Below are 14,801 nucleotides of genomic sequence, written 5' to 3' on the forward strand. Positions count from 1 at the left end.
ATCTTATAGACAGTGTTGCAGCAAGCAATTGGTCTAAAGTCATTAACCTCACAGGCATTCGGCACTTTGGGAACAAGAGCCAGAATAGTTGCATTCACTTCCTTAAGGAGGCAACCCGAGTAGAAGAAGTCTTTAACAACTTCAAGGACTGAGGACCCTACTATGTCCCAGTTATTTTTGAAGAATTCGGCTGTGAACCCATCAGGGCCAGGGGCTTTGCCCTTAACAAGCGAAAACAAAGTATTCTTAATCTCAGAATCCGAGACCGGTGAAGTAAGCAAACATACCTGGTCATCCGAAAGAGGCTTCCGAATAAGTGATGTCAATTCATGCAACGCAGGCTTCGTCAAACCCGAATGCGGAGCAAGGAGATCCGAGAAAAAAGATACAAAAACATGCGGCACCAAGTTGGGGTCTGAAACAACCGAACCTAAATTGTCTTTAACAGAGAGAATCCGGTTGTTTAGATGTCTGGCTTTGACAAAGTTGTGGAAGAATTTCGTGTTTCGATCACCCTCTTTCAACCATCTAACTCGGATTTCTGCTTATAGAAGGATTCTTCTTGGCCTCGAAGATCTACAAAAGTCCGACGCTGGCCTTTCTCCAATTCAGCAAGAGTGATATTATTGGGGTCCGAGTGCAAAAGAAGGCGGGTAGAACGCAAGGCCTCCCTTGCTTCCGAGTCCTCATCGAGATGTCGAAAAGGCTTCAAGGTTGAGTGCTTTTAGGCGGCACTTTAGGATCTTCATCTTGGAAACCAGCTTATACATGGGCCTCCCCCAAACATGGTTGTCCCACGCTTGACGGACTGAATCACGGAAGTTAGGGTGATCAACCTAGAAATCAAAATATTTAAAGGGCTTCCTTCTCGAACTCGGATCAACAACCCTAACTACCATAGGGGTGTGGTCTGAAATTCCGGGATTAAGAAAAGACGCATCCGAAAAGGAGAAATCCATTCTCCAATTAGTGTTGACTAGCACCCGGTCGATTTTCCGCATTTTCCTGCCTGACCCCGAAGAAGTGGACCAGGTAAAATGAAGACCCGTGTACCTAAGGGCCTCAAGTTCCGTTTGATCAAGGCAAAGTCTAAAGTCATCGAAGCAAGGAATCCAAGAATTAGAGCTCCCGAAGCGATCCGTAGGATCCTTAATTGCATTGAAATCGCCCGCAACGAGCCATGCAGTATCTTGAAATAAATCATCACAAAGAATAAGGTCAGCCCACAGAGGCCTACGACGCACAAAAGTGTGCTCCCCATAGACAGCAGAGATGCAACACGTAAAGTTAGAAGAAATCCCCTTCAAACGACCATGGATAGCTTGGTCATTTAGAGAAATCAACTCAAAATTAACGGAATCCGGGTTCCATCCAATCCAGATTTTGCCACGCGAAGAATGATCATAATTCGCGAGCTAGCTCCAGCCTCTCAGGAGGGTAGACGAAATAGAAACAAACAACGACTCAGGGACTTTAGTCTCAAAAAGGCCAACAAAACTAAGACTATTAGAAGCAACAGACTTTGTAATCTCAGCCCTTCTAACAGGGTTCATTATCCCTCTGATATTCCAAAATCCAAAAAACATAAACCAAGGAAAGAAGAGAACTACCTCCGCTTAGAGGACTTGCGACTATCTTTAGTCGCCTTCAGGACCACTGGTAGCGCCGATCCAGGCGGGTCAGGATGTAGCTGGAGAAGTTGGTCTTGTATCCCAAACCCAGCAGATCCTGAAAGAGCTCTAGGAGAGGGAGGCTTGCTTAGGATCTCATCCTCATAGCTAGACGAAGCAAAATCAGTGATTTCATCATTCGGGTTCTCAAGGGGCATGACAGGAGTTGGTAACGAGTCATCAGCATCATGGGTTGAAGACACAGGACTGCCCTTTACTGAGAGCTTCGAAGGACCTTTGGGAGGCTTCTGTACAGGCACAATCTCAGTAGGCACAACTTCCTTCAACTTAAGAGACTGCCCACCTATAGGAGGAGAGGTGGGTTCAAAAGAGAACGCAGGGGCCGGAGTCTTCTGCTTCTTCTTCTTCTTACCTTTAATTTGCTACCACATAGAATCACTCGGCACAGAAGCAGGTTGAGATGGAGAAGAAGAATTGGCTTGGAGCGCTACCTCCAAAACAATAGCGTGAGCTGAGGAACCATCCGAGGTTGTACCTGGGTCACTTACCTTATTTGCAACAGCCTGGGGAGGATTCTCACGAGGCAAGTCACGAGACTCCGAATACACTTCAGATGGTGCAGCAACAGAGGAAGCAATGACTCCCCCATCAGCCTAGTTTTGAGGCACAGTCTCTACCGAGGGACGAGATTCAGCAACACGAACATCAGAAGGACCAGCAGATCTATTTTTAGCAGCACATTTATGGCCAAAGATTCCGCAACCCACACAAGCAATGGGCTTCCATTCAAACTCCACAGATATCTCACATATGTTACCATTGTGTACTGTCTCAATAACTTCACAATCAGGTTGATTAGCTGTGATTTCAATACAAACCTGCGCAAAAGACAAGCTCTTCGCCTGCTCAGTACGTTGGTCAACATACAATGGTTTCCCGAGTGCACTAGCAATCTTCCTGATGAATTGGGCAGACCAGCAAGAGAAGGGTATGTTCGAAAGCCTGACCCACACAAGCACCGAAAGGTGGGTTTCCTTTCGCAGCTCAAGACCCGGGGTCCATTGCTGGAGAACAAGGGGAACACTGGCAACTCAAATCTGCCCACCCTCAAGTAAATTCCTACGAAACTCTATGTCCGGTACGTGGAACATAAATAAACATTTCCCATTCGACATGACATCCACCAGATTCGGGCCCCAAGCCTTCTTCATTGCTTCCTCAACCACCTCAAATGGCATCCGGCGACCAAGGAAGTAACCCATTAAGCATTCATGCATCTTTGGGTCCACACTTCCAAGTCTCGGTCGGTTATCTCAATGCGGGGTTTGTTGTTAACTGGGTCGGGGCCGTATAGACAAGGTCGTAGCCCTTGGCTACTGTTTTGGCAATAGCCACCCAAGTCTTGCCCGAAGGATTCTTCGCAACATCTCTGCCCTTAGGCTTCACCGATCGGGACCTTCCCCTACGGACGGTTTGCGCACCAGCAGATGCACGGGAATCTCGCAGCTCCTCCATACCAGAAGGAACAGTACCAAGGTTCTGATTATTCAATGGTAAAGCCGTCGACGGGGCTCCTTCAGCAGTAATAGGAGATAGACCATGGGAACTAGTCCCTTCATCCACAACATGGGTTCTATCCGACTCCCAATCCATCCCAATCAAAGAAAACGCAGCAGCAACCCAAGTAGGAAGAACCCTAACCTAGAAGAGCCATGCGAGTCTATAAGGTGGGACGTACCAGGAGCATCTTCGGTGGGTTTTATGGACGGGTAGGAGGCGCCACTTCCCACCAAGAACCAGCTTCAATCGCCAGTCAGCAAGTCCGAATTCAGCTGCTCGAGCAGCAGGAGGAACAGTGAACAAATCGCCCAAGAAGATAGCATAGTGAACAGTAACCCGAGAAAGTATTTGTCCTTTGTGGAATAACAAACTTTTCATGTACGAGGATTCCTAGAAAACAATGGGAACTCTCTTCCTTGCATTTGCTTTTCTAATTACAAAAGCTATCAACGCTCTATCTTTACCAGTTAGTTTACAAGTACTTACCACACTCTGGAGCCGAACATAACCTACGAATCATCTGTCTCTTGCTTGTGAGAACTAAAACAATTTTATACTCGACCAGCAAATAGATTAATCACAACTTTCTCAAACAAGCATGTTGCAAGACCCCAATCATTATTCCAATTAAAACACTCAAAGCTTGATCAGCTGGATAACTATACATAAAGATCAGCATCAACCCAGTAACATTGAATGTGAGCCCCACACGTTCAACGTGGAATACATAATAAACTTCCAAAAAAAAAAAGAGACCCACAAAATAATTTACATTGAAACAGAGCGTGCGCACTTTCACGCCATAGTTTCTTCACAGGAGAGCTACGCAGATTGGTATCTTAGATTAGCCGAAGAGAAGCACCTAGAAACGAGGATTGCGAAAGAAACACTCGGAATAAAAGATAATGCAATACATCTCATATGAACAATGAGACATGGTAATTTTATGATGAAATGAAGTAATTTATGAAAAACCACTCAAAGCACCTTTAAGTAAATGCCAAATGAAGTCTTGTTTCATCGTCTTTCAAAGTCATAGTGAAGATTTCATACCCCAACAAGCATTTGTTTAAATTTGGGAAATTTCATAGTCATGCAATAAGTCAATCTCCACCTATTTGACACAATCATATCATCTGAATTTAGAAGTATCCTTCATGCATGTTAGCATGAAACCCACAAGAGATCAAGCAGAATCTCTGTAAAGAGAACTTCCAAACCTCAATCCTGTTAAGCCAATCCACTCCGATGACTCGTGGTAAAACCACACAAGAAGACATGAAGGGTCCATTTGGTTCGCCAGAATTTTCAGTAATGTTGATTAATTCGTATTTTGACGTTATAGTCTTCCGTTAGTCACCGGTCCAAATCTGAAGAAAAACTGTAACCTCGAACAAAGCCGACATTCAAATTTCCTATGGTCCTTTTTCTCTTCTACGTCATAAAAATTCTCTAAAAGTGTTATGAGATTCACCAACCCTATTAATCAAACCACATCTCCTTTGTTTTTTTTTTTTTTTTTTTAAAGTGTAAATCACTTCTCTGCTTAATTGTACCCATCAAGTTAAAAGGGAGACAAAACTTCGAAATTCCTGAAATTATTATCATAAGGATAACATCTATATGAAAACCCAAAAATTTCATAGCCTCCAACTGACAATTCTCAGCTTGTCCTGAGGAGTTAAGGGCTGGCGGACAAGCAGAAAAAGAGGTCAAAACCAGTATGTCGCAATCCAACAACATGACAAAAAAAAAAGACAAGCTCATCTCTCAATGATGCTAAAGAGTTCCTAAAGATCAAACCGTTTCAATACCATGTTATCAATTCCCGAAGCACTCCACATTAAAAAATCCCGAAGATCAAACCTTTTAAGAAGGAAATTCTTGAAAACCGAAGCGTACATACAATCAACAACATCAAGGTCACAAGGTCATGACACAACGAGCATCAAGAATTTCGAATTTGCATGATCCCGACTAGGAATGACCTCAAACCACGCGAATTACAGTGAAGGAAGAAAAGAACAAAAAAAGAACAAGATTCTTTTTCCCTCACACAAACTTCACGAGTCCGCAATTCATCCTACAGACCCCTTCCATGTATGCATCGAAACGAGATAGACAATCAAGCAACAACCACGGAAAGAACTACATGCAATGCGTGTAGACTAATCTACTAACATGAATCGTATCATAACCCCAGAGATCAAGTTAGCAAAATCAGACGAAACCCTAATTGCTCATCCAAAAGGGAAACAAACAATAATAAGGAGAATTATACATAATTGTCAATGATCCATCCCCTTTGGGCAGACAAATCATTTAAATTATACATCTCCATGATATCAATATATAGAGACGATAAAAGAGAATTACATATAATCTCTAAAGATCAATCCCCTTTGGATAAACAAATCATTTAAATTATATATCTCCATTATCTCAACATAGAGGGGAATTACACATAACTCTAAAGAATTTATCCCCTTTTGGCAGATAAACCTTTTGAGTCACACATCCCCATCATTCATCTCTAATATATCAATATAGAGGGGAATTACACATAACTTTCAAAAATTTATCCCCTTTGGGCAAATAAATCTTTTTGAGTCATACATCCCCATCTTTTAATTTTGGAATTTATCTTCATGCAATTTTCAAATTAATATACACAATAACCCCCTTTGGGCAGGTGATTGTATATACTAATTTTTATCAATACGGAACTTGAACAATTTACAAACTTGAACAATTTGTAAATAATGTTCCATTTAATCAATGCCCAAAAAATTCATCAAACAATATGAAGCACCTCACAACATGTGCTTCCCAAGATCATATTGCATTGATCAAATAACAATTTTTGCCACATTTTTTTTATTAGTATGCAGCATGTAATCTAAGCTCACGCCCATAATTCACCACAATTCCAACCATTCCTGAATATATCATTAACCTATCACAGCAAGATTTACGAAATTTGTTATGTCAAGATTTTTCCAATTAACATATGTAATTTGTGGATTAGCAAATAATTAGTTCACAGCAAGATTCCAACATATGTGAATATTAAACGCGAACCTATACGAGAAGCTGAAGACGTTCAAGCCGCTTAGCCCTCGAACCCGAATTGTTCACGCGCCCTCCAGTCAAAGCAAAAGCTACTGCACAATGAGGATCAATCCCATGAATCTAGCCCAAAACACACCAAGACCATCTATGTTTCACAGATCTAGTCTGTTTACTATTTTGAAATTTAGCATTTGATTGATATCCCAAGCTTTCATGGTTTACTATTTTGCTCGAGTATCTTGTTAAACAAATGCACACAATATCATTGGTGTACCAGTGGTGGTATTGAATAGGGGAACAAGTTCTTTGGATTATTTGCCGCAAGAAAGCATTGGTATATTCATCATGGTGCAATCAGGTTGCTTTGAACCACCGACCAAGGTGGCGTGGATGGTAAGGCCTTGGACCTCCCCAGTGGAGGCCAAGGTTCGAATCCCTTGCGAAGCAAGGAGGCAGTCTTAGCTACTACATGGTGACTTAAGCGTGACGTCGGGGTGGTGATTTCCCCGCTAGCGTCGCCAGGGAGTTTACGGCGCACTGCCGGTGCAAGCTGGTTCCTCTTGAATCAAAAAAAAATCAGGTTGCTTTGATCCGTTACGCAAGGGTTCGACGATGTGCCCTGGCATTTTTGGTTGGTCTGTATGCTTGTGTTATTATTATTATTTATTTTTTTGTATTCTACTATTCCTTGGATGCAATTCGACTTTTCCATGGCCAAATCTCAATTTGTTGAAAGTCTTTGATGACTTCCTTATGAAAACATCAATTTTTATTTTGGTGCAGACGGTGTCTCTTTATTCTTCATGAAATTGTTGTTTGTTTTTTTATCCCGATTTGCATTTTAGTGGGTTGGTCTTGTATGAAAAATTATAGGAAAGAGTATATTACAGCAGTTCTAATTCGTGAATTTATAATGATTGCCGGGTTCCGCATGCTGGATCCTCTACTATTCTATGTTCTTCCCACATGCCAATCCCTATGTTGTGTAGAGTTGAGCATCTTCAATTTGTTGGTATAAGGCTTTTCCTCCCTACAGGTAGTTGTTCATCTTCGTGAAAGTAGAGTGCTTCCAAGCAGTAGCTTCTAATATGTAAGAGTGACGATGCTTTGTAAGAGTGACGATGCTTTGCACCTTCTAATAGTGACGATGCTTTGCACTCCTTGACGATGCATGCCTGTAACTTTTAAGCCCGTATCCCAAGTGATTTGTATGTCCATTTGCTTTCCTTGATTGGCTCTGATACCACTTGTAACATCCCGGGCCATACTATGTAATATTGTTCGCTTTGGGTCACCCGCCCTAGCGCGGACGAACCGCCATCCTAGCCACGGTCTTTTCGCTCACGGCTTTAAAAAGCATTACACAGATTAGAGGGACCCAAGCCTTATAAGCTGACCAAGACCTCCCTCCCTAGGCGATGTGGGACAAGAGAGGAGGTTGTCACACTCTCCACCTCTTAACAGAACAACATCCTCGCTGTGGCCCCACGGGTGTTAGAACAGCATTCGAGCTGTGGTCCCACACGCGGTCAGGAGTCGACTTTGATACCACATGTAGAAAATTTATTCACATAAATTTTCTAATCAATAATGAAAAACAGATCCATATATGATTGTAAAACACTAAGATCAATAAATACAGCGGAATTAAAGCATACCTATTTGAGCCATTGCTTCACTTGAAGAAAAGCATATCACTCTGATAATTAGGGATCTACCGGAATGTCAGATCTTCTTCTCTATGACCTATTTCGATGGATTAAAGCAACTGATAGATATAACCTACCATTTTATAAGCTAGAGAGGGGACCTAGCAAACCCTAATCAACAGCGTGTCAACTGGGCCCTTCCCATTACGGGCTTCAGTCAAACACAATTGCCTACACTTTGATGCTCAACTAGACCCGTTATCAATAGATGCCAATACCCAATTTAATCATATCACTTTAGGGTTCAACAAATATTAGAATATCCATTAACCCGATTATTTAAAATAGAAAATCAATTAATTAATGTAATCCCATATTATAGGAAATTTCCAACACGCGCTACATGTGGAAACTGTTGTTTCTACAGACAATGGACGAAAATAGCAAGGCTTGGAACGACGGGAACCGAGTCTCGATAAAAAAAAAAAAAAAGAAATGAAAAGAAACAGTTCATAGGATTTCAAATTCGAACATTCGAACCCACCAAAGCGAAGCAATGCTTCGGTCGTTATTCAGCGCACTGCGCTCCTGCCGACTACTAGCATTCAACCTTACGGAATCATCTCATCCGAAAGCAGCCCTAGCTGGTTCTGGAGGATCTGTGAGGAAGATGTCGAGGAGCTGATCAATGGTGGTGAGCTGCATTTCTGGGTACATTGTCGAAACCTCGAGATCATCATCATCTATCTTGTAGCTCATCAGATCTCCCTTGACGAATACGGAGTGAAGTATGGAGACGGGTATGTTTTCCGGAGGTGGCAGAGCTTAACAAAGGACATGAAAAACATGAAGCGTCGTCAGCAAACCTTTCTTGAATCGATTCAAGATGAGGCACAAGCACACAAATCTGACCAATGTCGTTTAAAGAAAATTTCGGGGTGGGCGTTGCGAATAATTTCGATAAATGCAAGGACCTTATCGTAATTGACGAAAAATAGAGGGGGTTTGGAAAGAATACAACAGTGATTTGAAGCCTACTTTGAGAGAGCTTGACCAGATCTTCCTCGGGCACATAGACTCTCTTGAAGCTCCGACCCGTTTTCTCCTCCCACAGGGAAATTAGTTGGTGCTGAGAGATTATGTTCGGTTTCGGGCGATAGGAGACGACCCGATTGCACGCCCTCGGATCGTTCGCCACCTTTATCGTGTACTTCCCTACGTCTTCCTCGTAATTCAGCACGGCTAACACAAAAAAATAGAATCGTCAATCATATTTAGAGATGGAAAAGACATAGGATGATGGCAAGGTTAAGTCTCTAAACTTTTTTAAACGAACAAGAATAAATAAATATATGGTTTACGGGTCCCATTGCACGAAATATTGTTTCAGGGGCGACATTACTGACGCGAAAAAGTTCAGGGACCTCCCTTACCACTCGATATAAAATTAATGGTTTCGGCCTTTTTCAAGAAAATTCAAAGTAAAGCCTTTTCATTCAAAAATTGGATCAGCCCGAGGTTTACATCTATCTATTACCCAACATTTTGAATGAAGACTTTTTCATAACCAAATGACCTCAAAAATTCTTTAAAAGACTCCGTGATTTTCTTGTACAATATGATTGACTCCATCTATCACCTTCACATCCCACAAAGGATAGGGCTAGGCAACAAATTGGAACCCAAATTAAATCATAGACGTTGATCATGTGGGATACAGAGGTGGGATCCACATGATCAATTATTTAGATAGAAACGAATCGCGTGAATCCAGATCTAGACAAGGGCAATTCGAGAGAGAGAGAGTACCGTTGGCTTCACCGTCGCCGTAAACAACAATTTCTTTGTGAGGGCTGTGGGGATGGAGGAGGACATTGATGAAGTATGCAGCCAAGCAGTTTGTAGCGACAAAGGTGAAGGGAATGCCTGCAGCCTCGGTGGCCCTCCTGATCTTCCTCTTCTTCTCCAAGAACTCTTCGAATGGAGGGAGCGGCGTTATTTTATCCTCCTCACACCCGAAATCAGACGGCACAAACCTCTAGTCAAAAAAATAATAATAATAAGACATAGGATTTCATCAGTACCATCCGATTAATTCCAGATTAATTCCAATATATAACGATTCCCATGCAATATCCATGAAAATCAATCGAATCAAAAGATTTGGCCCAGTCGATTCCCATAGATTCTTAGATGATGCCGATTTCTAAACTTTTTGAGCATTTGATCCAGTTATTTTATCTCATACTTTCTCTCAATTTTTACCTAACCTATTGCCAATATTTGAATGCTCATTTAAACAAAATTCTATCCCTTTTAGATCAAGGGCATTTGAACAGTAGAAAGGTTTTGTTGCTTCTTTGAGGTTTTCTAGAATTTTGATTCTAAATTGAAATTTTTGACATATTTCAACAAAAGAGAAAGTACATATTAAGATGAGATGGAAAGTATGATATGTTTTTCGTTGATGCGGTTTTTTAAGATAATAGTTATTTCTTTTCTTTTTAAAAAAATCAATTTAAAGTCAAAAAGTATAATATCATTCTTTTTCTTGGTGAAATTCGAATGGTGTCCAGTGGCATAATTTCTTGAAACAGGTAAAGACCTAACTCAAAAATAATATTGTGAAGGCTCGACCAATTAGCAAGGGAAAAGATGATTAAGGTAATAAAAGAACGGAATTTCTTTCATCATTTTGCTATTTTTCCTCTTTGTCTTGTAGCTTCGATAAACTTCATCCATCTCCATTTAATCGTGCATGTCATGCTTTTCATCTTTTCCCGATTTTACGTTAATTTCATATCTCGCCTTATCTAAACTTAACCGATTATGTCATAAATAACAAAAGTATTAACCAAAAAATATTCAACAGATTTCTTACGGATCGACTATCGAGGGTGATAATCGGATTGCTAAGGACGTCTCCCGCGCAACACTGACGGAGCAATTCTCAATGCACGGAATCTTCTCATTAATTCCAAATAATTAAGCCTCTATTGGATTTGCCCCGACCATTCGGTTTGATAGACCTACTCTTACACTTGTCACTAGAGAAGCGATTTTCCATGCATCGAATTTTCTCATTAATTCCAAAAATTTAAGTCTTTTGTTTGCCTTGACCATTCAGTATGATATATCTACTCTTTTGTTTCTAATAAAAATAAGAAGAGTAAAAAGTGCAATCTTTTTTCTGCATCTGCTTGGAGTAAGAGAGGGTGGCACAGATAGCTTAGATCGAAACTTTTGGAGTTAAGAAGCAAGAATTGGAGCAATTTTTTTTTTTTTTTTTTTTGGGTTCCTTTAGCACCCAAACTCCTTAACAAAATTGATTTATCATACGTTTGAATCAAGTAGATTCGACTTTAAGAAAGAAGACAGAAAGAACGTCTCTGTCAAAAAAGTAAAAGAGATCAAATGACGCGTTTCATAGATTGGGGAGTATTACCAAAAATAAGTCTTCAATTCAGTTTCAAACTTTTTTTTCTATCAATTGAGTTCTAAACCTTTTATATTTGTGTTAATTCACTTCATCTAATAAATTTTGATTGGTCAGTGTGGACATGGATGCTGACCGTCCTATGAGGCGAGATTGATGCTGACGTGAACAATTTTAATAATACTTTAATATTTTAATTTTTTTTTCTTCCCTCTTAGTAGAGCTCGCAAAATGAGTCATAAACCCATATTATGATCCATTTTTAATTAAATGGGTCATATATGGGTCAAGTTAAAGTTAAATATGAGTTAGAAATAAGTCTGAGAAAATGGGTTATTAGGAAACCAACTTTGAACCCATGGCCTTCTTTAACTTTATAAAATGTTTTTTTTATAAAAAAATCGAAATTATAATTATTTTTCATATTTCAATTTTTTTCTTTTTCATTTTCTCTCTTTTTCTTCCTTCCTTAGCCAACGGCTGGCCACCGGTCGGCGTTAGACCAAGCGAGGCTCAAGCTCGCCATCAGGTTGCCAACAACTGGCAAGGCTCGAGCCTCGCTGGATCTGGCAAGACTCAAGCTCGTCGGCATCAAGTGGGGCCTTAGTCTCGCCAAATTGGCGAGATTGAGCCCCGCCTAACGCCGACGGAGCCTCGACCTCGCCAAATCTAGGGAGGCTTGAGCCTGCCGACGATTGGCGAGACTTGAGCTTTCTTTGCGTCGGGCGGGGCCTCAACCTCGCGGATCGGCAAGATCAAGCCCCGCCTAACGCAGCAAGCTCGATCTCGCATGTGGCCGGTTGACGGCCGAAGAAGAAGAAAAAGAAAAGAGAATAAGGAAAATTAATTATTAAACATTAAAAATTATATTTTAAAAAATAATTAAAATTTATATTTAAAATATTAAAAATTGGATTTAAAAAATATTTTAAAAGAATTATAACAATTTTCCATTAAATTTGCATTGCATAAAAATGTTTTAACAATACTTTTTTTATAAAAATTATAAAAATGAGTTTTTTTAGGTTTATTAAAAAAATTCATGTTACGTTTTTAGTTATTCAATGGTATGATCACTTCAAATAAGAGAAGCATGTGCATAGTCTAATTTTTTATAAATATTTCAATTTATAGGTTTTTTTAACTTTTTTTTTATTTACTATTTTTAATTTAATTTGAAGTTTTAATCCAATTAGCATATAGTAGAAGTGAGTTTTCCTATAATATTAATAGGTTTTAGCAATACAGATTGGGTCGAGTATAAGTCACTTGGACCCTGTTTGGTAACCATCCAAACAGTGTCTGATTCTGATTTTTTGTTCTCGGTTGGGCACAGAATCGCATTTGGTAAAAATTTTGTTCAGGAACAATTTCTATTTTTTTTTTCCTAGAATTAGATTTGAAACAGAATCAAGAATAAAAAGAAAATGATTCTTGTTCCGAGAACAAATCTAAGAGTCAAAACAAACTCTTCCTCTTCCATTTTCTCTTCTTCTTATTCTATTTTCTTCTTCTTCATTAACCGCCATCCCGCGGCCACCGTTCGCCGCCGATCATCAGCAACCAATCCGACGAGCTCGCTGGAGGCTCGCCAGGCCAGGGCGAGGTCCGGCGAAGCTCGGCCTCCCTAGATCTAGCGAGGCTAAGCCTCGCCGGGCGGGCAAGCCTCGCGATGCCTAGCCCCGCCGGTGGCCAGCGAGCCTCGCCCAGCCCCGACGAGGCTTGCCTAGCCCCACCAGTGGCCAGGTAGGCCTCGCCCAACTGCTAGCGAGGCTCGGCCAACGAGGGTCGGCCTCACTGAGGGCCGATGGCAACCTCCGGCCAAAAGAAGAAGAAGAATAGGAGAAAAAGGAAAAAGAAAAGAAAAGAAAAAGTAAAATAAAAATATTTAAAAATTAAAAGAAATTGATTTGGAACATAATCAATGAGCACGATATCAAACACAATTTTATTCCAGAATTAGAAATTTTGGATAGTTACCAAACGACTTAAAGTGCTTAGAAATTGTTCTCGAGAACAGAATAAAAAAGAATTATTTCTGATCAGAATCTGTTCCCGGGAACAAAATCGTTACCAAACGTACCTTTGATTTACACTACATGAATATGGGTCAAAACGGGTTAAATGGGTCAAATATAGATCGACCCATTTTTGACCCGACCCACCCATTTGATGGGTCTACCTCTCAGCAATTAGCTAGAGGAAGAAGATGAAGGGAAGAAAAAATTGAAAGAGAAAAAAAAATGGAATAAATAAATAATTTAAAAAAAATATCATTAAAAATTATCTACTTCAACATTGGCCGGGTTGTCATGTCAACTTCAATTGGCCAAATCTATTGGATGAACTGATTTGGTATAAATTTAAAAATTTAAAAACTCAATTAACTAAAAAAAAAAATTTAGGACTGAATTGACATAATTATAATAGGTTGAAAACTGTTTTGGTAATTTTCTCCTACGTTGGCGAGAGATAACTCACTTTGATGTTGCCGGCGGCAATGATGGCATCAATGATCTTGAGTTGGTCGAGTACTTGAGGGTATGCCAGAGCGGAGATAACTATGTCCACCTGCTTCAGTGCTGCCACAATCTTCTCATGTTCCTTTAACTCTCCCTATTTCATTGCCACAACAATTCAATGTAAAACATATATATTAATGGCCAGTTTTTCTTTGTCCCCGTTCCTCCAACTAATTTTCGGATTCATGGATTGTAAATATGTTGCAAGTGATGATATCCACAACATATAGCACAATAGTCAGAAATATAACTGAAAAGAAACATAGCCTTTGTCAATAATCGGGTGCATGTCGAATCCACACCCTCAAACCTCTTGATTAAAATGAAAAAGTAAGGCACTTGCGCACACACGAATGCATCTGAACAAGCTCCCCTCACATGAGAGAGAGAGAGGAAAAGAGGCACACATACTTCGATGATGTTGATGCCAACGGAGTGGAACTCACGCCGAAGGTTGAGGTTTGAAGGTCCAGTCTGGGGGCCGGTGGGGCGGGCGTAAATGCAAGTCGGGTGGCCCAAAGAGACGCTCGCCCTCACGATATGCTTGCCAATGTATCCGGTGCCGCCGAAGATGAGAATCTTGCTCACTTCCACCTCTCTTGCCATTAGCCCTTACTCTCGTCTTCTCCTCCCTCTCTTTTCAGCTCTCGCCCAAATCTGATTAACCCTCCCCTAGATTGGCTAGCCCTCACCTACCGTCTGCGAGGGTTGGTGGGGCGGCGGTGGCGGCGCCCTCGCCACCTACTTTTTCTTCTTCTTTTGTTTTTTTAAATTAAAAAAATTAGCTTATTTTTTACTTAGTCTAAATAAATTTTGTATTAAAAATCATATTTAAACCAAAACAACGTCGTTTTAGCCTTATACTTTGTGTTTAAGTTATATCAGCATTTTCCATTAGCCAAGCTAGATAGAGTTAACGGGAGAACTCGAT

The 14,801-nt window shown here is 40.5% G+C and overlaps 1 protein-coding gene across 1 annotated transcript; it reads right to left on the bottom strand.

The window, feature by feature from the left end:
• Positions 1-8,268: 8,268 nt before the first annotated feature.
• LOC104422326 (eugenol synthase 1) lies at positions 8,269-14,497 on the bottom strand. The gene is made up of 5 exons (XM_010034617.3): positions 14,282-14,497; positions 13,830-13,964; positions 9,722-9,950; positions 8,951-9,154; positions 8,269-8,736 (listed from the first exon to the last, which is right to left on the bottom strand). The coding sequence occupies exons 1-5, from the start codon at positions 14,474-14,476 to the stop codon at positions 8,537-8,539; spliced, it is 963 nt and encodes a 320-aa protein (XP_010032919.2). The 5' UTR covers positions 14,477-14,497; the 3' UTR covers positions 8,269-8,536.
• Positions 14,498-14,801: the final 304 nt, after the last annotated feature.

Source organism: Eucalyptus grandis, chromosome 10, assembly GCF_016545825.1.
Source record: "Eucalyptus grandis isolate ANBG69807.140 chromosome 10, ASM1654582v1, whole genome shotgun sequence".
NCBI lineage: Eukaryota > Viridiplantae > Streptophyta > Magnoliopsida > Myrtales > Myrtaceae > Eucalyptus > Eucalyptus grandis.

Excerpts from the sequence above, each read along its gene's own strand:
- LOC104422326 (XM_010034617.3), bottom strand. The coding sequence starts at position 14,476 with ATGGCAAGAGAGGTGGAAGTGAGCAAGATTCTCATCTTCGGCGGCACC. Across the intron at positions 9,155-9,721 it reads CGGCGACGGTGAAGCCAACG|CCGTGCTGAATTACGAGGAA; the intron begins GTACTCTCTCTC and ends TTTTTGTGTTAG. Across the intron at positions 8,737-8,950 it reads TCTGGTCAAGCTCTCTCAAA|CTCTGCCACCTCCGGAAAAC; the intron begins GTAGGCTTCAAA and ends TCCTTTGTTAAG.